Consider the following 27957-nt stretch of genomic DNA (forward strand, 5'->3'; position numbering starts at 1 on the left):
CACAACCCTGCCACGGTAACCTCTGCAAGACATGCCAGATCATCGACACAGATACCACCATCACACGAGATGACACCACCCACCAGGTGCATGGTTCATACTCCTGTGACTCGGCCAACGTTGTCTACCTCATACGTTGCAGGAAAGGATGCCCCAGAGCATGGTACATTGGCGAGACCATGCAGACGCTACGACAACGGATGAACGGACACCGCGCAACAATCGCCAAACAGGAGGGTTCCCTCCCAGTCGGGGAACACTTCAGCAGTCATGGACATTCATCCACCGACCTTCGGGTAAGCGTACTCCAAGGCGGCCTTCGAGACACACGACAACGCAAAATCGTCGAGCAGAAATTGATAGCCAAGTTCCGCACCCATGAGGACGGCCTCAACCGGGATCTTGGGTTCATGTCACGCTACACGTTACCCCACCAGCGAACAAATGTTATCTGTTTTTAATATAATGGGTCATTTGCTGGCTCTCTCTGCCTTCCGGATGTTTCTGCCTCTCTCTGTGTTTTTTTTTCTCTGTTTTTTTTCCCTGTTTGTTTTTTTGTTGAATGTGTATTCGGGGGTTCTGCAGATGACACCTCTCTGTCTGAACACGGTGATTGCCTTGGCAACGGGCAGTTGCAGGGGCAGTCTGTAAACACCATGTATTATTCAATATGTATAAATGCGTAGGCTTCAAGGAGATCTTGAAACATTTACCTGAGGAAGGAGAAAATCTCCGAAAGCTTGTGAATTTAAAATAAAATTGCTGGACTATAACTTGGTGTTGTAAAATTGTTTACAACAATTCAGTAGGCAGTGCTGCACTTTATAAGAAGGGAGAGCTGCAGAACTGGTTTGCAGAGTGAAGCATTGAACTCTCAGCAGGTGCTGCTTACCAATGCATTCCTGTTCTACACTCTATCTGGATTAAACCAGAACTGGTGATGGTAACGGAGAATGTCCATTCTGTATGAATGAGGACTGTAACCCTGCACCACTTCTCTCACCTTTCCAATTTTAAAAAATATTGCTTTTAGAAATGATAATCCGGGACAAAATTAATAGTCACTTGGACAAGCGTGGATTAATAAAGGAAAGCCAGCACGGATTTGTTAAAATCGTGTTTAATTAACTTGAGTTTTTTGATGAGGTATCGGAGAGGGTTGATGAGGGCAATGTGGTTGATGTTTTGTATATGGACTTTCAAAAGGCGTTTGGTAAAGTGTCACATAATAGGCTTGTCAGCAAAACTGAATCCCATGGAATAAAAGGGGCAGTGGCAGCATGGATACGAAATTGGCTAAGTGACAGGAAACAGAGAGTAGTGGTGAACGGTTGTTTTTCGGACTGGAGGGAGGTGTACAGTGGTGTTCCCCAGGGGTCGGTGCTGGGACCACTGCTTTTCTTGATAATATTAATAACTTGGACTTGGGTGTACAGGGCACAATTTCAAAATTTGCAGATGACACAAAACTTGGAAGTGTAGTAAACAGTGGATAGGATAGTGATAGACTTCAAGAGGATATAGACAGGGTGGTGTAATGGGCGGACACATGGCAGATGAAATTTAACACAGAAGTGCAAAGTGATACATTTTGGAAGGAAGAATGAGGAAAGGTAATATAAACTAGAGGGCACAATTCTAAAGTGGGTGCAGGAACAGAGAGACCTGGGGGTATTTATGCACAAATCTATAAAGGTGGCAGGGCAGGTTGAGTTAGCGGTTGAAAAAGCATACAGGATTCTGGGCTTTATAAATAGAGGCATAGTGTACAAAAGCAAGGAAGTCATGATGAACCTTTATAAAACACTGGTTCGACCACAACTGGAGTATTGTGTCCAATTCTGGGCACTGCATTTTAGGAAGGATATGAAGGCCTTAGAGAGGGTGCAGAAAAGATTTACTAGAATGATTCCAGGGATGTGTGATTTCGGTTATGTGGATAGACTGGAGAAGCTGGGGTTGTTCTTAGAGCAGAGAAGGTTGAGAGAAGATTTGATAGAAGTGTTCAAAATCATGAAGGGTTTAGATAAAGTAAATAAAGAGAAACTGTTCCCATTGGCGGAAGGGTCGAGAACCAGAGGGCACAGATTTAAGGTGATTGGCAAAAGAACCAAAGGCGACATGAGGAAAACTTTATTACGCAGCGGGTAATTATGATTTGGAATGCGCTGCCTGGAAGGGTGGTGGAAGCAGATTCAATCGTGGCTTTCTAAAAGGAATTGGATAAATACCTGAAGGGAAAAATGTGCATGGCTACGGGGAAAGAGGGGGGGGAATGAGACTAACTGGATTGCTCTTACAAAGAGCTGGCACAGGCTCGATGGGCCAAATGGCCACCTCCTGTGCCTTAACCATTCTATGATTCTACTTTTGGTACATAACCTGCCTTGTGATTATTCAGACTTAGCTTACATTCCAGGTCAAGCTTGACCTCTGCCCAGTCCTGTGTGACCAATGGTCAAGCCTGACCTCTGCCCAGTCCTGTGTGACCAATGGTCAAGCCTGACCCCTGCCCAGTCCTGTGTGACCAATGGTCAAGCCTGACCTCTGCCCAGTCCTGTGTGACCAATGGTCAAGCCTGACCCCTGCCCAGTCCTGTGACCAATGGTCAAGCCTGACCCCTGCCCAGTCCTGTGTGACCAATGGTCAAGCCTGACCTCTGCCCAGTCCTGTGTGACCAATGGTCAAGCCTGACCTCTGCCCAGTCCTGTGTGACCAATGGTCAAGCCTGACCTCTGCCCAGTCCTGTGTGATCAATGGTCAAGCCTGACCCCTGCCCAGTCCTGTGACCAATGGTCAAGCCTGACCCCTGCCCAGTCCTGTGTGACCAATGGTCAAGCCTGACCCCTGCCCAGTCCTGTGTGACCATTGGACAAAGTGCTGACTTTTGGATGAGACGTTAAAACGAGGCCCCATTGGGTGGATGTAAAAGATCCCAAGGCACTATTGTGAAGAAGAATAGGGGAGTTCTGGTGTCCTGTCCAATATTTATCCCTCAACCAACATCACTGAAAACAGATTATCTGGTCATTGCTGTTTGTGGGATCTTGCTGTGCGCAAATTGGCTGCCGCATTTCTTACATTACAACAATGACTAACTTCAAAAAGTACCTCATTGGCGGTAGGGCACTTTGGGACATCCTGAGGTCGTGAAAGGTGCTGTCTAAAAGCAAATTCTTTTGTTTAGACTTGTAGCAAAACACTTCCCCGAGCATTCTAGGCTCTTCGGATGGAAGAGGCTCTTAACAGAAATACAAACACAAATAGGAAGTAGTTTTAGCTGTGACTGCTGGCAACCTGTCACACAGGACTGGGCAGGGGTCAGGCTTGACCATTGGTCACACAGGACTGGGCAGGGGTCAGGCTTGACCATTGGTCACACAGGACTGGGCAGGGGTCAGGCTTGACCATTGGTCACACAGGACTGGGCAGAGGTCAGGCTCGACCTGCAATGTAAGCCAAATCCAAATAATCAAATCACAAGGCAGGTTGTGTACCAAAAGTAATATTTTTTAAAATTGGGACGGGGAGAGAAGTGGTTCAGGGTTACAGTCCTCGTTCATACAGAATGGACATTCTCCGTTACCATCACCAGAGTGGAATTTACACTTCTGGTTTAATCCAGATAAAGAGTGTAGAACAGGAATGCATCGGCAAGCAAACAGGCAGCACCTGCTGAGAATTCCATGCTTCACTCTGCAAACCAGTTCCGCAGCTCTCCTTTCTCAAAGTGTCAGCTGGTTATCACTCTCGCCTCCTGAGTCAGAAGGTCGTGGTTGCATGGCCCCACTCCACAGACTTGAGCACATAATCCAGTCAGGCACTTCAGTGCAGTACTGAGGGAGTGCTGCACTATCAGAGGTGCCGTCTTTCGGAGCAGACGTTAAACCAAGGCCCCGTCTGCCCTCTCAGGTGGATGTAGAAGATCCCATGGCACTATTTCGAAGAAGAGCAGGAGAGTTCTCTCCGGGGTCCTGGCCAATATTTAGCCCTCAAGCAAAAACTGCTCATTTGTCTCACTGCAGTTTGTGGGATCTTACTTTGCTCAAATAGCTACAAAACAACAGTCACTGCGCTTCAAAGTCACTCATTGTATTTCAAGCACTTTGAGATGACAGTGGAAGAAGCATCGAAGGATATGGGCGCACTGAGCTGTAGCATCGAAGGCAGATACAGGCGCAGTGAGCTGTATCATCAAAGGCGGATACAGGCACAGTGAGCTGTAGCATCGAAGGCAGATACGGGCGCACTGAGCTGTAGCATCAAAGGCGGATACGGGCGCAGTGAGCTGTAGCATCAAAGGCGGATACGGGCGCAGTGAGCTGTATCATCGAAGGCGGATATGGGCGCAGTGAGCTGTAGCATCGAAGGCAGATACGGGCACAGTGAGCTGTAGCATTGAAGGCAGATACGGGCAGAGTTAACTGTAGCATCGAAGGCGGATATGGGCAGAGTGAACTGTAGCATCGAAGGCGGATACGGGCGCAGTGAGCTGTAGCATCGAAGGCGGATACGGGCAAAGTGAGCTGTAGCATCGAAGGCAGATATGGACGCAGAGAACTGTTGCATCGAAGGCGGATATGGGCAGAGTGAGCTGTAGCATCGAAGGCAGATATGGGCCCAGAGAACTGTAGCATCGAAGGCGGATATGGGCGCACTGAGCTATAGCATCGAAGGCGGATACGGGCACAGTGAGCTGTAGCATCGAAGGCGGATAAGGGCGCAGTGAGCTGCAGCATCGAAGGCGGATACGAGCGCAGTGAGCTTACACACTCCTTTCTTGCAGGAGAAGGTGGCACACAACAGCAGGCAACAGGCTGCCACCGGAGGAGGATCCTTCAAAGAGAGCGACCTGGCAATAATGGGAAGGGGCAGAGCGGAGGCCTTGGCCACTGGCGCCGCTGGAGGAGATGTCATGCAGGGTTCCTTTATACTTAATCCTCTTTGTCCCTTTCTCCCTCACCCACACACTCTGCATGACAAGCTGCAGATGTTTCTCTCCACTCTCCCTCACACCACGAGCTAACCCACGTCCCTCTCTTTCATTTCAGCTGCTGAGAATATTGACCCCCCCTCCGCCCCCACTTAGCCAGTGGAGGAAGAGGAGCCCAGCCCTCCTGAAGATGCCCCGTCACTCGATCCGACGCTCGCAAGCGCCAGCTCGGATACCGGCACCACGCGGACTTTAGAGGCTGGGGTTAGAGAAAGAATCTGCACGTGGTGACTCACTGGGCACGAGTGGGCAGGAGCTGGGGCGGGGGGAAAGGACACCAGAGGTGCCAGCTTGCTGGAGGGTGAGGTTGCATACTTGTCCTGCTGCAGAGGGCGTAGATGCACTCTTTGAGGGCCAAGGGTATCGAAGAAAGCTGATGGGCATCTACCAGGAAATGTAAGGTGCACTGGGCAGCCTGCCAGACAGCTTGCGTACAATGTCGCAGAGCATGGAGGAGTCCAGCCCCAACTTGTCTCGAGGTTTTTGCGCAGAGCACGGAGCCCACTCTGTCCAAGGTGGACCGAGCGGTCAGCTCCATCAACATCACAGTGGAACCCATCACGAAGGAGCCTCTTATGACAACCCTGACAGATTCCATGGCAGCACCACCCACAAGTCAGGCACAGCTCACGGCTACCCCCCACATCAACCCGAGAACGTAGCTCCACTTCGCGCTCAGCGATAGTCTCGCTCACAGGTCAGGTTCAACCCCTTCACACAATAACGGAGGCTGCGGTCAGCCACTGTGTGATAACATCCGGCCTCCGACCTTGCATCCTCCGTGAACTTGATCTCTTCTTCCCCTATTCCTAACTTAAGCACCAAGTCCCGTTCACCCATCACCCTCTGTCACTCGCTGACCTACATTGGCTCCCGGTCCGGCAATGCCTCGATCTTAAAATTCTCATCCTTGTTTTCCAATCCCTCCGTGGCCTCGCCCCTCCCTATCTCTCTAACCTCCTCCAGCCCTGCAACCCTCCGAGATCTCTGCGCTCCTCCAATTCTGCTTCTTGTGCATCCCCGATTGTAATCGCTCCACCATAGGCGGCCCTGCCTTCAACTGCCTAGGCCCTAAACTCTGGAATTCCCTCCCTAAGCTCTGCAGTTCTCCGCCTCTCCACCTCTCTGTCCTCCTTCAGGACGCTCCTTAAAACCTACCTCTTTGACCAAGCTTTTGTCCTAATATCACCTTATGTGGTTCGGTGTCAAATTGTGTCTGATTTATGCTCCTGTGAAGCACCTTGGGACGTTTTACTATGTTGAAGGTGCTAGATAAATGCAAGTTGTTGTTGTTGTTGTTACCTCAGTGCGGGGCACGTAGTCCGGGTCAGCCGGTATCCGAGCGATGATCTCACACAGAATGATGCCGTAAGCGAAGACGTCTGTCTGCGATAGGGAGACAAGAAAACAGAATGACGAAAGGAATAAAGCAGGGCAATCTGTTCTAAAACCCAGAGAGGGCAGGGCAACCAGCTTAGAACCCGGAGAGAACAGGGCTACCAGCTCTAGAACCCGGAGAGGGCAGAGCAACCAGCTCTAGAACCTGGAGAGGGCAGGGCTACCTGCTCTAGAACCTGGACAGGGCAGGGCAACCTGCTCAGAACCTGGAGAGGTCAGGGCAACCTGCTCAGAACCTGGAGAGGTCAGGGCAACCAGCTGTACAACCTGGAGAAGGCAGGGCAACTAGCTCTAGAACCCAGAGAGAACAGGGCTACCTGCTCAGAACCTGGAGAGAACAGGGCTACCTGCTCAGAACTTGGAGAGGGCAGGGCAACCAGCTCTAGAACCCAGAGAGAACAGGGCTACCTGCTCAGAACCTGGAGAGAACAGGGCTACCTGCTCAGAACCTGGAGAGAACAGGGCTACCTGCTCAGAACCTGGAGAGAACAGGGCTACCTGCTCAGAACCTGGAGAGAACAGGGCTACCTGCTCAGAACTTGGAGAGGGCAGGACAACTTGCTGTAGAGCCCAGAGTGGGCAGGGCAACCTGCTCCAGGACCTGAAGAAGGCAGGGCAACATGCTTTAGAACTCAGCAAGGGCAGGGCAACCTGCATTAGAACCCAGAGAGGGTCAGTCAAACAGATCCAGGGCATGAAGAGTGTCAGACAAAATGTTTCAGGGTCCCGAGAGAGCCAGAAAATCTGCCCCAGTGTCCAGAGAGAGCCAGAAATCCTGCGCTCAAGTTCACTGGGCAGCAGTAGAACCTGGTAATCGGGGGTGGGGCGCATGGTGGGGATTGTAGTTATAAACAGTATCACTGTCCCTCAGTGTCAGTGAGGGGATGTGTTATAAACAGTATCACTGTCTCTCGGTGTCAGTGAGGGGATGTGTTATAAACAGTATCACTGTCTCTCTCTCTCAGTGTCAGTGAGGAGATGTGTTATAAACAGTATCACTGTCTCTCTCAGTGTCAGTGAGGGGATGTGTTATAAACAGTATCACTGTCTCTCTGTCGGTGAGGGGATGTGTTATAAACAGTATCACTGTCTCTCGGTGTCAGTCAGGGGATGTGTTATAAACAGTATCACTGTCTCTCGCAGTGTCAGTGAGGGGTTGTGTTATAAACAGTATCACTGTCTCTCTCAGTGTCAGTCAGTGAGGGGATGTGTTATAAACTTTCCCATGTGCTTTATGTAGTGTGTTTTTCTTTCACGTTTCTATTTGACTTTCTCTGTCATTCCACCTTGTTCAGCTTAGTTATTTCTCTTTAGTATACAGCTGAATTGCTTTTAAAAGGTTTCCATTTTAACTGTATCATGTCACAGCAGTTTCTAGCATATTGAAACACTAACATTTTATTACTGACTATGCATGGTGTTTGCAAAATCTGTTCTCTAAAAACCTAGTCATTTCCTGACTGCTGACTTCAGCCATCACAGAACCACTGAACATTCCTTAAAATTAACAATCGAGCCAACTAAAGAACTAAAAACAAGTATTATTGCTGAAGATTTGAAACTCTTAATTTTGCCACTGTGCTCAGAAGTAAATGTGCAATATTCACATTTAACAATTCTGCCCAAGTTAAACTCCTGTAATGTTAACAAAATCATAAATGAAAGATATGTAAATATTTGGCTTACAATAATCCCTGAACTTTTCCCTGCCATATAACCGCATTATTTTTATGTCAGTGCCAGTCAGTGAGGGGATGTGTTATAAACAGTATCACTGTCTCTCGCAGTGTCAGTGAGGGGATGTGTTATAAACAGTATCACTGTCTCTCTCGGTGTCAGTCAGTGAGGGGATGTGTTATAAACAGTATCATTGTCTCTCAGTGTCAGTGAGGGGATGTGTTATAAACAGTATCACTGTCTCTCGGTGTCAGTCAGTGAGGGGATGTGTTATAAACAGTATCACTGTCTCTCGGTGTCAGTCAGTGAGGGGATGTGTTATAAACAGTATTACTGTCTCTCTCTCAGTGTCAGTGAGGGGATGTGTTATAAACAGTATTACTGTCTCTCTCTCAGTGTCAGTGAGGGGATGTGTTATAAACAGTTTCACTGTCTCTCTCTCAGTGTCAGTGAGGGATGTGTTATAAACAGTATCACTGTCTCTCTCAGTGTCAGTCCGTGAGGGGATGTGTTATAAACAGTATCACTGTCTCTCTCAGTGTCAGTGAGGGGATGTGTTATAAACAGTATCACTGTCTCTATCTCAGTGTCAGTCAGTGAGGGGATGTGTAATAAACAGTATCACTGTCTCTCGGTGTCAGTCAGTGACGGGATGTGTTATAAACAGTATCACTGTCTCTCAGTGTCAGTCAGTGAGGGGATGTGTTATAAGAACATAAGAACATAATAAGAACATAAGAAATAGGAGCAGGACTAGGCCAATCGGCCCCTCGAGCCTGCTCCGCCATTCAATAAGATCATGGCTGATCTGATCCTAACCTCAAATCTAAATTCATGTCCAATTTCCTGCCCGCTCCCCGTAACCCCTAATTCCCTTTACTTCTAGGAAACTGTCTATTTCTGTTTTAAATTTATTTAATGATGTAGCTTCCACAGCTTCCTGGGGCAGCAAATTCCACAGACCTACTACCCTCTGAGTGAAGAAGTTTCTCCTCATCTCAGTTTTGAAAGAGCAGCCCCTTATTCTAAGATTATGCCCCCTAGTTCTAGTTTCACCCATCCTTGGGAACATCCTTACCACATCCACCCGATCAAGCCCCTTCACAGTCTTATATGTTTCAATAAGATCGCCTCTCATTCTTCTGAACTCCAATGAGTAGAGTCCCAATCTACTCAACCTCTCCTCATATGTCCACCCCCTCATTCCCGGGATTAACCGAGTGAACCTTCTTTGTACTGCCTCGAGAGCAAGTATGTCTTTTCTTAAGTATGGACACTAAAACTGTATGCAGTATTCCAGGTGCGGTCTCACCAATACCTTATATAACTGCAGCAATACCTCCCTGTTTTTATATTCTATCCCCCGAGCAATAAAAGCCAACATTCTGTTGGCCTTCTTGATCACCTGCTGCACCTGCATACTAACTTTTTGATTTTCTTGCATTAGGACCCCCAGATCCCTTTGTACTGCAGTACCTTCCAGTTTCTCGCCATTAAGATAATAACTTGCTCTCTGATTTTTCCTGCCAAAGTGCATAACCTCACATTTTCCAATATTGTATTGCATCTGCCAAATCTCCGCCCACTCACCCAGCCTGTCTATATCCCCTTGTAGGTTTTTATGTCCTCCTCACTCTCTACTTTCCCTCCCATCTTTGTATCATCTGCAAACTTTGATATGTTACACTCGGTCCCCTCCTCCAAATCGTTAATATAGATTGTAAAGAGTTGGGGACCCAGCACCGACCCCTGCGGAACACCACTGGCTACTGGTTGCCAGTCCGAGAATGAACCATTTGTCCCAACTCTCTGCTTCCTGTTAGATAACCAATCCTCCACCCATGCCAGAATATTACCCCCAATCCAGTGATTCTTTATCTTGAGCAATAATCTTTTATGTGGCACCTTGTCCGAATGCCTTCTGGAAGTCTAAATACACTACGTCCACTGGTTCCCCTTTATCCACACTGTACGTTATGTAAAGAGTATCACTGTCTCTCTCGGTGTCAGTCAGTGAGGGGATGTGTTATAAACAGTATCACTGTCTCTCTTGGTGTCAGTCAGTCAGGGGATGTGTTATAAACAGTATCACTGTCTCTCTCAGTGTCAGTGAGGGGATGTGTTATAAACAGTATCACTGTCTCTATCTCAGTGTCAGTCAGTGAGGGGATGTGTTATAAACAGTATCACTGTCTCTCGGTGTCAGTCAGTGAGGGGATGTGTTATAAACAGTATTACTGTCTCTCTCTCAGTGTCAGTGAGGGGATGTGTTCTAAACAGTTTCACTGTCTCTCTCTCAGTGTCAGTGAGGGATGTGTTATAAACAGTATCACTGTCTCTATCTCAGTGTCAGTCAGTGAGGGGATGTGTTATAAACAGTATCACTGTCTCTCTCGGTGTCAGTCAGTGAGGGGATGTGTTATAAACAGTATCACTGTCTCTCTCAGTGTCAGTCCGTGAGGGGATGTGTTATAAACAGTATCACTGTCTCTCTCAGTGTCAGTGAGGGGATGTGTTATAAACAGTATCACTGTCTCTATCTCAGTGTCAGTCAGTGAGGGGATGTGTTATAAACAGTATCACTGTCTCTCTCTCAGTGTCAGTCAGGGGATGTGTTATAAACAGTATCACTGTCTCTCTCAGTGTCAGTCAGTGAGGGGATGTGTTATAAACAGTATCACTGTCTCTCTCAGTGTCAGTGAGGGGATGTGTTATAAACAGTATTGCTCTCGTTCACTCACTATACCTTAAGTTTTTTGTCATGTTTCTGTGATCATGCTCAGTTTAAGTGCACGCCCGTCCCTCTCTCACTCCGAGTTGGATTTAGGTAAACGAGTGTAGTGGGAGAGGGGCTGCTGGTTTCTTTTCTCTACCTAGTTTTACCTTCTCGTCGTACAGCTCTCCTCTCAGGACTTCAGGTGCCATCCAGTATGGCGACCCTACCACTGCCAAGGGCTCCTTCTCCCCATCACCACTACGGACAGAAAGCACAATAGCAGTGTATGAGCTCTTAACCTTTTTTAGAAACCAGCTAACTTGAGGCCAATCTATAAACTTCATAAATGGTGTAAGCAGATATCCACCTACTTACAGCACATGTGGGGACACAGGTTCGTGTTCACAGAGCTCTGATAGACAATGAACACATTTCACTCACACCCTAGATACTGAATAGGGTCTGCACACCTACCCCCAGATACTGAACAGGTACTGCACACATACCCCAGGTACTAAATAGGGTCTGCACACATATCCCAGATACTGAATAGGGTCTGCACACATTGCACACATACCCCAGATACGGAATAGGGTCTGCACACATTGCACACATACCCCAGATACGGAATAGGGTCTGCACACATTCCCCAGATACTGAATAGGGTCTGCACCCATACCCCAGATACTAAATAGGGTCTGCACACATACCCCAGATACTGAATAGGGTCTGCACACATTGCACACATACCCCAGATACGGAATAGGGTCTGCACACATTGCACACATACCCCAGATACGGAATAGGGTCTGCACACATTCCCCAGATACTGAATATGGTCTGCACCCATACCCCAGATACTGAACAGGTACTGCACACATACCCCAGATACTAAATAGGGTCTGCACCCATACCCCAGATACTGAATAGGTACTGCACACATTGCACACATACCCCAGATACTGAATAGGGACTGCACACATACCCCAGATACTGAATAGGGTCTGCACACATTGCACACATACCCCAGATACTGAATAGGTACTGCACACATACCCCAGATACTGAATAGGTATTGCACACATACCCCAGATACTGAATAGGTACTGCACACATACCCCAGATACTGAATTGGTTCTGCACACATTGCACACATACCCCAGATACTGAATAGGTACTGCACACATTGCACACATACCCCAGATACTGAATTGGTTCTGCACACATTCCCCAGATACTGAATTGGTTCTGCACACATTGCACCCATACCCCAGATACTGAATAGGGTCTGCACACATTGTACACATACCCCAGATACTGAATAGGTACTGCAGACATTGCACCCATACCCCAGATACTGAATAGGTACTGCACACATTGTACACATACCCCAGATACTGAATAGGTACTGCACACATACCCCAGATACTGAATAGGTTCTGCACACATTGCACACATACCCCAGATACTGAATAGGTTCTGCACACATTGCACCCATCCCCAGATACTGAATACGTTCTGCACACATTGCACCCATCCCCAGATACTGAATAGGTACTGCACACAGAGCCCAGATGGTGAACCCCCAGGATGTTGATGGTGGGGGATTTGGTGATGGTAATGCTATTAAATGTCATGGGGAAGTGGTTAGTCTCTCTGTTGGAGATGGTCATTGCCTGGCACTTTTGTGGCGTGAATGTTACTTGCCACTTATCAGCCCAAGCCTTGACGTTGTCCAGGTCTTGTTGCGTGCAGGTGTGGACTGCTTCATTATCTGAGAAATCACCTATGTCCTATCTTCGTTTTAATAAAATGTAGGATTAAACTTATGGAATTCAAGTCTATGAAAATGCCTTTGGTGGAACAAAATTTGTAGCAACAAGAGCTTCCCACTGTCCAGCCCTACAACGTTGCGAGATCTCTGCGCTCCTCCAATTCTGGCCTCTTGCGCCTCCCCGATCTCCTTCGCCCCACCATTGGCGGCTGTGCCTTCAGCTGCCTAGGCCCTAAGCTCTGGAATTCCCTCTCTAAACCTCTCTGCCTCTGTAACTCTCCTCCTTTAAGACGCCTTAAAACCTACCTCCTTGACCAAACTTTTGTGACTCGGTGTCAAATTTTTGTCTGATAACGCTCCTGTGCCTTGGGACATTTTACAATGTTAAAGGCGTTGTATAATTGCAAGTTGTGTCAATAGATGGATATGCCCCAGAGCTACTCAGAGGGTAACTCTGCTCTAAACCTCTGGGTAGAGCATAGACATACCTTGCTTTGATAAGTACATCAGTCCACCAAATTAAAAAATTATTAATTATTAATAGAAAATGAGCCTGGGCCTCAGCATTCTATCAGAGCCGGTCTGATAAACTTTATGAGCGAATTCAATCTCAGACTGTAACCTACTAATAAAGGCAACTTGTTACGTTGTTGGAGATTGACATTTGAGACCTGCTCTCCCCACCCGAGCGGTCACACTCTCCTGACAGGTTTACGGATGACCCAATCAAACCGACGACAGTTTACAGGCCGGCAGAAGGAGCCATCCTGTCGTTTAAGTGTTGATTTAACAGCTCAGCTCGAGCCGAGGCTCTGAGAAATATCTCATTTAACGAAAGGTCAGGGAAAATTAGTTGTCGCAGCAAAATATTTATGGGCTTATTAAACACTAGGCCGTGAAACATCCGGCTCATTTGGGAGGAACTGAACGCGAGATCCAACACGGACTGACCTCAGGCTGTGGGGACTCAATACAAGGTCGCAGAAAATCAGCCAGACCCAGGAGGTTAGCTATAGCACCTGTCTGCTTTATTCAAATAAAGTGGGGCAACTGTGCGCACTTTGGAATTGACTGTAATAAAGTGGAATGCGCACTGACATGGTGCTTTGTTATTGAACACACAATCCAGGCTGACACTCCAGTGCCAGTACCGAGGGAGTACTGCACTGTCAGAAGTGCCGTCTTTCGGATGAGACATCAAACTGAGGCCCCGTCTGCCCTCTCAGGTGGTTGTAAAAGATTCCATGGCCACTATTTGAAGAAGAGCAGGGTGATCTCCCCTGATGTCCTGGCCAATATTTACCCCTCAACCAACATCACTAAAACATTATCTGATCATTGATCTCATTGCTGTTTGTGGGATCTTGCTGTGCCCAAATTGGCTGCTGCGTTTCCTACATTACAACAGTAACTACACTTCAAAAATACTTCACTGGCTGTAAAGTGCTTTAGGAAATGTTGAAGCCTTCAAGTAAAACTTTAACAAAGGCATTAAAAGAAACCAAAGAAAATCCAATGTGTTATTGTGCTAGATACATTTTTTTGGAATTTTAAATTTTGTTTAAACTCTTATTTTGGACATTAGAAATTTCAATTACTGAGAAAAAAATGGTAGATGAAAATTTTTTCACAAAGCAGGCTGAACAATTAGTGGGACCTCGGTGACTAGATTGAACAAACACAGTGATGAGTTTACAGATGCAAAAATGATAAAAAATATCAACGTAGGAATTTACAATAGAAAAAGTTAGTATAAATGAGAAAAAAATGTGTTAATAGGAAGTCAAGTGTGCAGACAGGAAGTGTATGATTTTTAATATATTATAGATAGATTTGATTTTTGAACCTGAATGGGGAATACTCTCATGCGACTTCTTCGGTCCCAATAATTTAAATTATTTAATTGAATGTGTTTGGCCCTATTATCACGATAGGGCAGTGACCTACTTATAAATGTAAACAATTTTACAACACCAAGTTATAGTCCAGCAATTTTATTTTAAATTCACAAGCTTTCGGAGGCTACCCCCTTCCTCAGGTGAACGATGTGGAAATGAAGTCCTCGAAATGAAGTCGCATTTATAATTCACAGAACAATGCTGGTGATAACAGACAGTTTTTTCAACTGCCCGTTGCCAAGGCAATCAGTGTGCAGACAGACAGGTGTTACCTGCCAGGTCTCAGAATATACAAATCACCAAAAAAAACAACAAACAAAAAAAAACAGAGATAGAGAGGTAGAAACATAGAAAAGACAGCAACTGACCCGTTATATTAAAAACAGATAACATTTGTTCGCTGGTGGGGTAACGTGTAGCGTGACATGAACCCAAGATCCCGGTTGAGGCCGTCCTCATGGGTGCGGAACTTGGCTATCAATTTCTGCTCTACGATTTTGCGTTGTCGTGTGTCTCGAAGGCCGCCTTGGAGTACGCTTACCCGAAGGTCGGTGGCTGAATGTCCTTGACTGCTGAAGTGTTCCCCGACTGGGAGGGAACACTTCAGCAGTCAAGTGTTCCTGGTTCAACTGGTACCCACGGACCAGTTGAACCAGGAACACTTCTCACCACGATGGACGTCTCGGCACTCTACACCAGTATCCCCCACGATGACGGCATCGCTGCGACAGCATCAATACTCAACACCAACAACAGCCAATCTCCGGACGCCATCCTACAACTCATCCGCTTCATCCTGGATCACAATGTCTTCACCTTCGATAACCAGTTCTTTACCCAAACACACGGAACAGCCATGGGGACCAAATTCGCACCCCAATACGCCAACATTTTCATGCACAAGTTCGAGCAGGACTTCTTCACTGCACAAGACCTCCAACCAACACTATACACCAGATACATCGACGACATTTTCTTTCTATGGACCCACGGCAAGGAATCACTAAAGAGACTACACGATAACATCAACAAGTTCCATCCCACCATCAAGCTCACCATGGACTACTCCTCAGAATCAGTTTCTTTCTTGGACACACGAATCTCCATCAAAGACGGGCACCTCAGCACCTCACTCTACCGCAAGCCCACGGACAACCTCACGATGCTCCACTTTTCCAGCTTCCACCCTAACCACGTCAAAGAGGCCATCCCCTATGGACAGGCCCTGCGAATACACAGGGTCTGCTCAGACGAGGAGGAACGCGATGGACACCTACAGACGCTGAAAGACGCCCTAGTAAGAACGGGATATGACGCTCGACTCATCGATCGACAGTTCCGACGGGCCACAGCAAAAAATCGCATAGACCTCCTCAGGAGACTAACACGGGACGCAACCAACAGAGTACCCTTTGTCGTCCAGTACTTCCCCGGAGCGGAGAAACTACGCCATGTTCTCCGCAGCCTTCAACATGTCATCAATGACGACGAACACCTCGCTATGGCCATCCCCACACCTCCACTACTCGCCTTTAAACAGCCACCCAACCTCAAACAGACCATCGTTCGCAGCAAATTACCCAGCTTTCAAGAGAACAGCGTCCACGACACCACACAACCCTGCCGCGGTAACCTCTGCAAGACATGCCAGATCATCGACACAGATACCACCATCACACGAGAGGACACCACCCACCAGGTGCATGGTTCATACTCCTGTGACTCGGCCAACGTTGTCTACCTCATACGTTGCAGGAAAGGATGCCCCGGAGCATGGTACATTGGCGAGACCATGCAGACACTGCGACAACGGATGAACGGACACCGCGCAACAATCGCCAAACAGGAGGGTTCCCTCCCAGTCGGGGAACACTTCAGCAGTCAAGGACATTCAGCCACCGACCTTCGGGTAAGCGTACTCCAAGGCGGCCTTCGAGACACACGACAACGCAAAATCGTAGAGCAGAAATTGATAGCCAAGTTCCGCACCCATGAGGACGGCCTCAACCGGGATCTTGGGTTCATGTCACGCTACACGTTACCCCACCAGCGAACAAATGTTATCTGTTTTTAATATAACGGGTCAGTTGCTGTCTTTTCTATGTTTCTACCTCTCTATCTCTGTTTTTTTTTTGTTTGTTGTTTTTTTTGGTGATTTGTATATTCTGAGACCTGGCAGGTAACACCTGTCTGTCTGCACACTGATTGCCTTGGCAACGGGCAGTTGAAAAAACTGTCTGTTATCACCAGCATTGTTCTGTGAATTATAAATGCGACTTCATTTCGAGGACTTCATTTCCACATCGTTCACCTGAGGAAGGGGGTAGCCTCCGAAAGCTTGTGAATTTAAAATAAAATTGCTGGACTATAACTTGGTGTTGTAAAATTGTTTACAATTGTCAACCCCAGTCCATCACCGGCATCTCCACATCATACTTATAAATGCACAGGTACACTGGGCCTTGGTAGGAAGCGACTTCAGGAGAGTATCATGTGTTGATCCAACACCCTTATTTCAGGCTCTACATGCATGACAGACGATGCAAGAATGCACCGTTTATGTACAGGCACCATACGTCAAACCACTGAGTATAAACATTCCTCCCCCCCTCCACCTCGAGCTGTAACACATCAAGAGTCTGATTATTTATATCTTGCATAACACAGGAGAGGTCTGGAACATGTCACAAGTTGTAGAACATCGCCAGCTTCAGACAACAACATGAAAAGCGAGAATGAAGCTGGAACAGTTTATTAATGCTGTCTAACCCCAGAAAGATCACTGCCTTGTTACACACTCCATAGTTTGTAACACTCTACAATATAGAAGGAAAGAATAAATAAAGACTCCCGTTTATACAGTGCCTTTCCAGACCTCAGGACGTCCCAAAGCGCTTTACAGCCAATTAAGTACTTTTTGAAGTGTAGTCACTGTTGCAATGTAGGAAACGTGACAGCCAATTTGCGCACAGCATGATCCCACCAACAGCAATGTGATAATGATCCGATAATCTGTTTTAGTGATGTTGGTTGAGGGATAAATATTGGCCATGACACCAGGGTGATCTCCCCTGCTTTTCTTTCGAATAGAGCTTTGGGAATTTTCATGTCCACCTGCAGACGGAGCCTTGGTTTAAAGTCTCATCCAAAAGACAGCACCTCCGACAGGGCAGCACCCCCTCGGTACTGCACTGGAGTGTCAGCCTGGATTTTGTGCTCAAGTCTCTGGAGTGGGGTTTGAACCCACAGACCTTCTGACTCAGCAGCAAGAGAACTACCACTGAGCCAAGACAGACACTTATACACACACAGACTTTCACACCATTGGAAGATTTATTTTTGTTATTTTGATGTTGGGCGGGGGGGGGGGGGGGGAAGCTATGATGGCTGGCAGAGACCAGCAATGGAATTAGGGCATGCAGGTGAGAGATAGGGCTGTAAACACCGTTACGCTGATTCTCCGGTCTGTGCACCCTTTGGGTGTGGCTCCTTCGTTGGGAGTGCTGGATCATTGAACTTACCCTCTGGAGTTGGACATATTCTGGGAAGTTTTATCCCACGATCTCATGCCTCCAACCGTCCCGCTCCCCACGCTCCTGCTATTGGTCACCTGACATGTTCATCCTCAGGGTGCCCTGTCTACCCACGGCTAATTCAAAAGTGAACAGACTTCATTACCCGATTGGATGACTCTTGACTGTCAGTCAAACAGTCTTTTTGTCCATCTCCAATATATTTATAACTAGTAATCAAAAGTGCTCAAAGAAAATGGCAAAAAAAAAAATCTCTTTTTTTTAATGCCCCTATAATTATTCGCCCGGAGTTGCTGGAGAAATTAATCTTTAATTTGTGGAGACTCCAGGACAATTCTGATGGATTGGCAACCCTAAGTTTTACTGACTTGCACCAAGTCCCCTTCACTCATCACCCCCTGTGCTCGCTGACCTACATTGGCTCCCGGTCCGGCAGCGCCTTGATTTTAAAATTCTCATCCTTGTTTTCAAATCCCTCCATGGCCTCGCCCCTCCCTATTTCTGTAAACTCCTCCAGCCCTACAACCCTCCAAGATCTCTGCGTTCCTTGAATTCTGGCCTCTTGCGCATCCCTGATTTTAATCGCTCCACCATTGGTGGCTGTGCCTGGGCCCTAAGCTCTGGAATTCCCTCCCGAAACCTCTCCGTCTCTATACCTCTCTCCCCTCCTTTAAGACACTCCTTAAAACCTACCTCTTTGACCAAGCTTCTTGTCCTAATATCTCCTTATATGGCTCCGTGTCAAATTTTGTTTGATAATCACTCCTGTGAAGTGCTTTGGGACGGTTTTACTATGTTAACGGCGCTATATAAATGCAAGTTGTTGTTGTTGAGATTGTGAAGGTGGGAATTTCAAGTAGGGAAAACCCGGATGAGAATGAAAATGCGGAGACATTCAAAGTTGGGTTGGGGACATGTGGAAATTTCACAGCGCTATTCAGAATTTCAGAAGTCGGGTCATTGGTTGCCTCTCTACCCTTTGGAAAACAGTTTTCCAGCTGTGTTGACGTGAATATAGAAACTACGGTGGGTGGCTCCGCCTCGGGCCTAATTAGTTCCTGGCGAGAGAAAACAGACAATAAACACCTCCCCTCCAGCTCTGCATTCCTTCAAATAAACAGTGCCGTCTAAAATAACAGCTCAGTCAGTGAGTGCGAAGGCTGCGGGTTGTGGAGGGGCGTGGAGTGATTGGTTTAGGGGGAGGGGGACGGAAGATAGTTCCTCAACCACCTTTGCGTTGCTACCTGCAGGAGGCCGTTTGCCTGTCTGCCCCCCGGCGGGGCCCCTTTCTGCGATTTACATTAACACAAGGGACGGAGTAAGCCAAGCAAAGGTCAAGCTATTTTTACCAACAGTGTATACTCAGGCTCTGCTAAAGTCTAATGAACGAGAGAGAGCGAGAGAGAGAGAGGGAGAGAGAAAGAGAGGAGGCCTTTAACATGCACAAGACTGCAGCCAAAAGATTATGAAGGATTGTACTGCCGGCTCCAGCACAACCACTCCCTGCAGCCCACTTAACCCTTTCACAGGGATTTAAGCATTCACTGCCTCAGCATCGCTCCAGGGACCGATTCAAACACCTTGAAGGCAATAAATGTTAGATTATCTTCTGCAGGTTACCCTCAGCTTTCAGTCCATGGTCTACTCCAGTGTTGTCCAATAGAAACCACTGACTAGCCACAACGACACCATTTTAGCCACATGCACTAATTTTAGTAGAAAACACATTGCATAGATTCACACAATACAGATACAGAAAAGCAAGAAAGGAACTTGTATTTATATAGCGCCTTTCACAACCTCAGGACATTCCAAAGTGCTTTGCAGCCAATGAAGTACTTCTTGAAGTGTAGTCACTGTTTTAATGTAGGGTAATGCAGCAGCCAATTTGCGCGCAGCAAGATCCCACTAATATTCATCACATTATGCAACGTGATAATGACCAGATAATCTGTTTTACTGATGCTGGTTGAGGGATAAATATTGGCCCAGGACACCGGGAGAACTCCCCCGCTCTTCTTCAAAATAGTGGCCATGGGATCTCTTACGTCCACCCGCGTGGGCAGACGGGGCCTCGGTTTAACGTCTCATCCGAAAGACGGCACCGCCGACAGTGCAGCACTCCCTCAGTACTGCTCTGAGGTGTCAGCCTGGATTATGGGCTCAAGTCTGTGGAGTGGGGCTTGAACCCAGAACCTTCGGATTTAGAGGCGAGTGCTTCCATCGGAACCACGGCTGGCACCATGGTAAATGTACTTCTCGTGTATATTTACTTAACAAACATCTACCAACCAAGGAAGTAAAAGACTCAACGATAAAAGAACACTTGCACTCACTGCTTTTCATCTGACCATTTTACCAACCAACGCACAAAAAGGTTAAAGTTCACGTGTACACTATGCGAATATGAGTATTGAGATCACATGCCCAACAATGTCCATTATTCAATTTTTATTTACTAATCAGAAGTGCAATTAGCCACATCTGGATTCCCAATTAGCCACATCTGGATTCCCAATTAGCCACATTAATTGTAACCTGCAAGGCTACGGACCAAGAGCTGGAAAGTGAGATTAGCTCTTTTTCGGGCGGCACGGGCAGGATTGGCCAAATGGCCTCCTTCTATGCCATAAATTTCTGTGATTCTATGAATGGCTAATGTATCGGATCACGCTGGTCTAATGGCTTTCAAAACCCCAAACTTGGCGACCTCTAAGCACCACTTCTCTACTATCCCAATCTTCTCCCCTACTTTTTCCAACCAAGATTTAAATCCCAGACTGATATTAATTGGCATAAAAAGGATTGGTTGCATGAATCAAGATACCACAGGGTGTTCACCACCTAAATCACTGCTGAGGGAATGCAACAATTTGCAATTAATGAGCCCAACAGTGAACTTTGAATGATTAATGACTGTAAGTAAAGAAGAACACGTATTTATAGAACCCTCAGGACACCGTGACACAACCAGTGATTTGCTTTTGAAGGATAGTTTGGTGTTTTTAGAGCAGCCAATTGTACAGAGCAAGGTCTCACAAACAACAAACGAGAAAGATGACCAGTTCATCTGTTTTTCGTTGAGGGAGGAGTGTTGGCGGAGGACACTGGGGAGGACTTCCCTGTTCTTCCTCAAATAGTGCCATGGGATCTTTAACATCCACCTGAGTCAGCAGACAGCTCCTCGGTTTAACGTCTCATTTGAAAGACAGCACCTCTGACAATGCAGCACGCCCTCCGTACTGCACTGAAGTATCAGCCTAGATTATATGCTTAAGACTCTGGAGGGGGGCTTGAGTTCTTAGAGATAATTTCAAGTTGATGACCCCTCGTCACTGACTCCCCGATCAGAGGAAATAGTCTTTCTCTATTCATGCTATTAAAACCCTCCATGATTTCAAAACCATCTTTTAAATCTCCTCTTAGCCGTCTCTGCTCCAGTGGAAATGGACCCGGTATCTCAAGTATTACCTCTTTATGGCAAGTATTGAAATTGAAGTCAATAAATCGGGTACCAGAAAGTAACCATGTTGTAAAAACCTAACTGGTTCATTCGTGTCCTTCAGAGAGGCCTACCACCCATACCCAGTCTGGTCTGGCCTACATGTGACTCCAGTCTCACACTATAAAACCAACTCTACATACCCCCCTACAATTTCCAGCATCGGTAGCAAGACTAGGACCCAGATGGAAGTGGCTTCACTGGGATCAAGCAGTAACTGTACTATCGTCATGACTTGTTTCAGCTCTATGTCGGCGAAAAACATTTATTTCCCTGACTGCAGTTTTTGCTGTAGTGTCGAGTAACACTAGAGGTGGAGAGCCCCTCTATCCTGAGCAGTGAGGGAATGTTCTAACTGCTTGGGTTGTTCCTGATCTTCCTTTCTGACCTGGTCCTGGAACTGAGCTTCTTCACAGGACTGAAAGCCAAGGTCTCATTGCTTGGTGGACTTAAAGAGAGACTCTTTCCTGTCTCAGGAATTGCCCCACATTGAGTTAGCCACTCATGGTGGCCCCGTTGTTGAACATTGGTCAAGATTTACAAATCACTAAAAGTAGCAACGCAAGTTAACAAGGCCATTAAAAAAGCAAACAAATCACTGGGGTTCATTTCTAGAGGGATAGAATTGAAAAGTAGAGAAGTGCTGTTAAATTTGTATAGAACCTTGGTTAGACCACACTTAGAGTAACTGTGCACAGTATAGAGGATATAGAGGCACTGCAAAAAGGATACAGAGGCACTAGATAAGGAACAAAAAAGATTTACAAGGATGGCACCAGAGCTGAGAAGTTATAATTATCAGAAAGGCTGAACAGGCTGGGGCTCTTTTCTCTAGAAAAGAGAAGGCTGAGGGGCGACCTGATAGAGGTCTTTAAAATTATGAAGAGGCTTGATAGGGTAGATGTAGAGAAAATGTTTCTGATTGTGGGGGAGTCCAAAACTAAATATAAGATAGTCACTAATTAATCCAATAAGGAACTCAGAAGAAACTTCTTTACGTAGAGAGTGGTGAGAATATGGAACTCACTACCACAAGGAGTAGTTGAGGCAAATAGAATAGATGCATTTAAGGGGAAGCTGGATAAACACATGGAGAAAGGAACGGAAGGATATGCTGATGGGACGAGATGAAGTAGGGAGGGAGGAGCCTCGTGTGGAGCACAGACACTGGCATAGACCAGCTGGGATGAATGGCCTCTTTCTGTGCTGTAAATTCTATGTAATTCTGAAAACTGTCAATACGAAATGCAAGCAAAGGAAACAGGTGTTGGTCACTGGTAAGATCCATAACGAGCCTGGCAGATTCCAATTAGGTGTCAGGATCAATAGAATTGAGGTTGAGTTGACTCGAGTCTGACTGAGAAAATGTCAACCAGGAGCATTCAACTCAAAACAGACCCGATCTAACCTCTGACTGAGGTGTGGTCTTAATGACCTTCTAACTGCAGAAGATATATAGACATGTAATCTCAGGTCTAAGCCCCAAAGTCCTTGTGTTGAAGGAGGATGTGAAGAGGAAAGAGGCACATGAGAGAGAGAGAGAGAGTAATTGGGGATGAGAAAATATAAATTGGAAACAACACAAATAGAAAACCAATTAAATTACAGTCGGGATCAGGAGAGGATAAATGCAGCCCAGATGGGACAGGTAATCCAGGAAAAATGGACCCATTCCATTCAAACATAATCCTGCTCTAAAATATAATGCCCTTTTCATAGTCAACAGGTAGCGCATCTGTCTCTTGGAACACTGGGGGAAGGCTATCTCCTAGCAACACCTACGGAGAAAGGCATTAGTGGGGAGGGGAGGAGATGATCCCTCAGCAGCACTAACTGTGCGCAAAGAGCGTCCATCATCAGCACCTGCCGTATGGAAAGAGCATCTGTCGGCGACACCAGCTGCATAACATCTGTTTGCAAAGATCTCCTCCCCTCAACGCTTCTACATGGACAAACCGTCTCAGTAATAACCCTATTGTGCGAGAGCTGTTTGGAAGGGTAGTCTCTCACCACCATTATCTCTCAGCAATGGTTTCTATATGGACAGACCGTCTCTCAGTACGAACATACAAAATTAACGGGCAGGAATAGATCAGCTGGTCCATCAGCTTACCCCACACACCACGATGGCCGGAGCATCATGACTGGACACTTCCTACCGGCCCCCTCACCCCCTGCAGCCATGCAATCTCCCGGAACAGGCAAAAAAAAAAAAAACCCCAGAAAAACCCTGGGCCAATAAGGGAAAAAAATACTCTGGAAAATTCCTCTCTGACCCCCTCAGGCAATCGAAACCGGTCCAGGAGATCACATGGACTAAGTGTTATCTGTAGAGGCACCTATTTACGGGAGCTGTTTGGAAGGGTTGTCTCTCAGCATCATCACCTGTTTGAAAAGACCATCCCTCAGCCACATCTACTCTCCTTGACTCTCGTACAAACACTCCGTGTCGATCTATTGCTTAATGCACATTGTATTGCCGCACAATGACAGCGACACAATGTACAGCACGAGCCAGCTGCACACTCTATTTTGGAAGCTGGGCTTTCATCGATTCTCTCCGCATTCGGGAAACTAACCGATCACCCGTGGCGTTGCTGACGGATAGAACGTTATTTAAAGATCGCATCTCTCTGAGGCCCTGACATGAACTCCAAGCGGTGTTTTAGGGTGGGTGGGTAGTGAGGTGAGTCAGAAACTCACCCGCTGCTCCTGATCTCAAGGCCGGGCAAAATTTAACTCCCGGGCCTCGTTTGAATTCCATCGGCTGATTTTCCGCCCGGAACGGCAGAAAACCGTGCGGCCCGGAGGCACATGGTAGGTGGCGGGATGAGCTTCGGGGACCATCCTGCGGGAGTCTCGCATTCTGGAGGAATCTGTGGCGGGGAGGCTTAAACGTTCCTTGTGGAGGCCTGGAGGAGCAGGGAAAATTAGAAAAATGCGTCTGGTCCCAGCTCCTTGACCCACTGGCTTCACCTGGCGGGACACAACGGCTGCCCCGCTCAGACCACCAGTTAAAATTGCAGTCGGGACAAGGCATGCATATGAAATGGAGGATCCTGCTGGCATTGGGGTCGGGTTATGCGGATCTCACATTTTAACCATCCCTAGTTGCCCTGAGAAGGATGGTGGGCTGCTTTCTTCTCAAACTGCTGCAATTATTCTTTGTAACAGCGTGCTAGGCCACTTCAGAGTCAACCACATTGGTGTGGGATTGGAATTACATATAGGCCAGACTGGATAAGGACAGCAGGTTTCCTTCCCCTAAAAGGACATTAATGAGCCAGTTGGGTTTTAACAACAATCTGACAGCTTCATGGTCACTTTTACTGATACCAGCTTTTTATTTCCAGATTTTTTTAAAACTGAATTCAAATTCTCAAACTGGCAGGAGGGGACTTGAACTCACATTCTCTGGATTATTAGTCCAAGCATCTGGATTACTAGTCCAGTAACATAACCACTACACTACCGTATTCTCCGCACTGCTGCTTGACTTACAGTGGAAGTGCCCATAGAAATTCAGGGCTTTTTCTCTCATTGTTTCTCTGTCTCCAGCCCCACTTCTCACTCTTGCTCTCTTTCTGCACCTCTCTCCGACCTCCAACCCCTCTGTCGTCTGCATGTCTCCCACTTTACGCTTCTCGCAGACGTTCCTTCAATGATTTATTCAATTGTATCATAGTAGGTACAGCACAGAAGGCGGCCATTTGGCCCATCGTGCCTGTGCTGGCTCTTTGAAAGAGCTATCCAATTAGTCCCATTCCCCTGCTCTTTCCCCATGGCCCTGTAAATTTTTTCCCTTCAAGTATTTATCCAATTCCCTTTTGAAAGTTATTATTGAATCTGCTTCCACCGCCCTTTCAGGCAGCACATTCCAGATAATAACAACTCACTGCGTAAAAAAAATGTTTCCTCATGTCGCCTCTTGCTCTTTTGCCGATCACCTTTGGCTATCTTTTATCTTTTGTTTTTAAAAAGTCCAGGACACGCAGCCAACATGCACAAGGCTGGAGGCTGGAAGTCTCAATAAAAAAAGATCTCTCGCTCTTTTCCTCTAACTGTCTAATTGGTTACTTCAGATCCTAATTCTTTTAGTCTCCCTCTCTCTCTGTTTGCCTATCCCCCATTTTCTCTCGTTATCTCTCCTTCTGTCTCCACCTTGATCGTGGATAGAAAGGAGAGGGCTCAGTACACAGGGTTGAGGCTCCTTCTCCTGCATTTGCCTTGTGAACTGTCCTTTCCCCCCCCCCCACCCCCCGCTGCCCACCTCCCTGTCCCTTCCCGACTTCAGGAATCCTGAAAATAACAGGAACCTAGAGCAAGAAAACTCACAGGTCATCACCTGGAAATTTTTCTTTCTTTTTAAAAAAAAAAGCCCTAAATATCAGGACTCTCCACAAGCTTCAAAAGAAATGACTTCGTTAAAGTCAGGGCCTCAGCGTAGAGTTGCCAACTCTGGTTGGACGTATTCCTGGAGGTTTCGTCACATGACCTCCCACCTCCAACTGCCTCACTCGGTCAAACAGCCTTTTTGTTTTACCTCCAATATTCTTATAACTAATAAACAAAAGTGTTCAAATAAAATCAAAATAACACAAATTTTTTTTTTTAACGCCCCCTATGATTTTTCTCCCGGGTTATTCACAGCAGTGTCCAGGAGATTAATCTTTAATTGCTGGAGACTCCAGGACAATCCTGGAGGGTTGGCAACCCCTAGCCTCAGCTGGAGCTGCATCGTGCTGAGCTCATTCAGGCCGCCTTCTTTCTTTCAATGTGCTTCAGCTCCAGATGAATTCCAGACTTAATTTAATCATTTCTGGAATTGTTTTTTTAAAATTTTCAGGAGAAAGATTGCTCATTAAACAGCAGTGCTGTAAACTGCACATGGAGCCGCTCGGCCAGCTGGTTTTGTCATTTTATTTTTTTAATCGGCTTCACTGGGATTCAGGGTCGCATTGACCTGGCCCTTGTCTTCGCTCGTGTCTATCTACTGTTTCTGAGACTGATTGGCCCGCTGGTGTAATCAAATCACCCATCGGCCAATTCCTTTTCTTCAACAATAAGTAGACTGAGAGAGGGGGAAAAGGGGGATTGGGAAAGGGGCGGAGAGGAGAGGAGGAGAGGGGGAGTGGGAAAGAGGAGGAGAGGCGGAGTGGGAAAGGGGAGGGAATGTGGGAAAGGAGGAGGGGGAGTGGGAGGGGAGGAAAGGGGAAGAGGAGAGGCGGAATGGGAGAGGGGAGGAGGGGAGGAGAGAGGAGGAGAGGCAGAGTGGGAAAGAGGAGAAGAGGCGGAGTGGGAAAGGGGAGGGAATGTGGAAAAGGAGGAGGGGAGGAAAGGGGAGGAGAGGGAAAGAGGAGGAGATGCGGAATGGGAAAGGGGAGGAGGGGAGGAGAGAGGTGGTGTGGGAAAGGGGAGGAGGGGGGAGGGAATGTGGGAGAGGAGAGGAGGGGAGGAGAGGAAATGTGGGAGGGGAGAGGAGGGGAGAAGAGAGGGGAGGGGGAAAGGAGGGGAGAGGGGAAGAGGAGGAGAGGCGGAATGGGAAAGGGGAGGAGAGGGGAAGAGGAGGAGAGGCGGAGTGGGAAAGGGGAGGAGAGGGGAGAAGAGGAGAGAAGGGAGGGGAGGAGAGGGGATGTGGGAAAGGGGAGGAGGGGAGGGGAGAGGGAAGGGGAGATGACCACTCACCCTCGGCTGGTTGCTGATTTCTATCCTTGCCATGACAATTTCCAACCTTCTTTATCTGTGATCTTCTACCTCATTCCTAACCAGCTGATGACCCACACAGCACTGCTTCCGTCTCTCCACATATAAGGAAAGATTTTATATTTATATAACGCCCTTCATGTCCTCAGAATATCCGAAAGCGCTTTACAGCCAATGAAGTACTTTATCAAGTGTGGTCACTGTTGAAACGTAGGAAACGCGGCAGCCAATTTGCGCACAGCAAGATCCCACAAACAGCAATGAGATAAATGACCAGATAATCTGCTTTAAACTCATCCATCCAGAAATACCTAGAGGGGCTGAACGGTCTCCCGCATCCCCCACCTATCATGTGCAAAATAATTCCCTTCGGATTTATTTTATCCTCGGGCTCTCTCGCTCCCCACTCACAGTTGGGAGTTCGAGACCCTGATTCCGCTTTCATTCTCGTCAGCACTTTGAAGCACTAGGATCACGTCTTCTTTTGGCCTTCCTTTCTCTGATGAAAACCAGAACTTGAGGTCAGTGTGTCCTGCAGCTAGGGAGAAGTTGTCTGGCTTGCAAGGGAGGAGGAACTCCGTGTCTCTAACAATTACAGAGAATGTACAGTACAGAAACAGGCCATTTGGCCCCATAGGTCCATGTCAGTGTTTATATTCCACACGGGCTTCCTCTCAGCCCTCTTCATCTCACCCTATCAGCATAATCTTCTATTCCTCTCTCCCTCATGTGTTTATCTAACTTCCCCTTAAATGCATCTATT

At 47.0% G+C, this 27957-nt stretch overlaps 2 protein-coding genes across 3 annotated transcripts in view; both read right to left on the reverse strand.

The window, feature by feature from the left end:
• Positions 1 to 27957, reverse strand: part of LOC137320706 (polymeric immunoglobulin receptor-like) — a 788493-nt gene that overhangs the window by 627927 nt on the left and 132609 nt on the right. The window lies entirely within an intron of this gene.
• LOC137320705 (dual specificity testis-specific protein kinase 1-like) overlaps positions 1 to 27957 on the reverse strand; it is a 119830-nt gene that overhangs the window by 16480 nt on the left and 75393 nt on the right. Inside the window, exons 6-7 of the mRNA XM_067982401.1 lie at positions 10952 to 11042; positions 6296 to 6379 (exon numbers count right to left, since the gene is read on the reverse strand). Coding sequence (XP_067838502.1) covers positions 6296 to 6379; positions 10952 to 11042 — 175 coding nt within the window. The remainder of the gene's footprint in view (positions 1 to 6295; positions 6380 to 10951; positions 11043 to 27957) is intronic.

Source organism: Heptranchias perlo, chromosome 4, assembly GCF_035084215.1.
Source record: "Heptranchias perlo isolate sHepPer1 chromosome 4, sHepPer1.hap1, whole genome shotgun sequence".
In the NCBI taxonomy this organism is placed as follows: Eukaryota; Metazoa; Chordata; class Chondrichthyes; order Hexanchiformes; family Hexanchidae; genus Heptranchias; species Heptranchias perlo.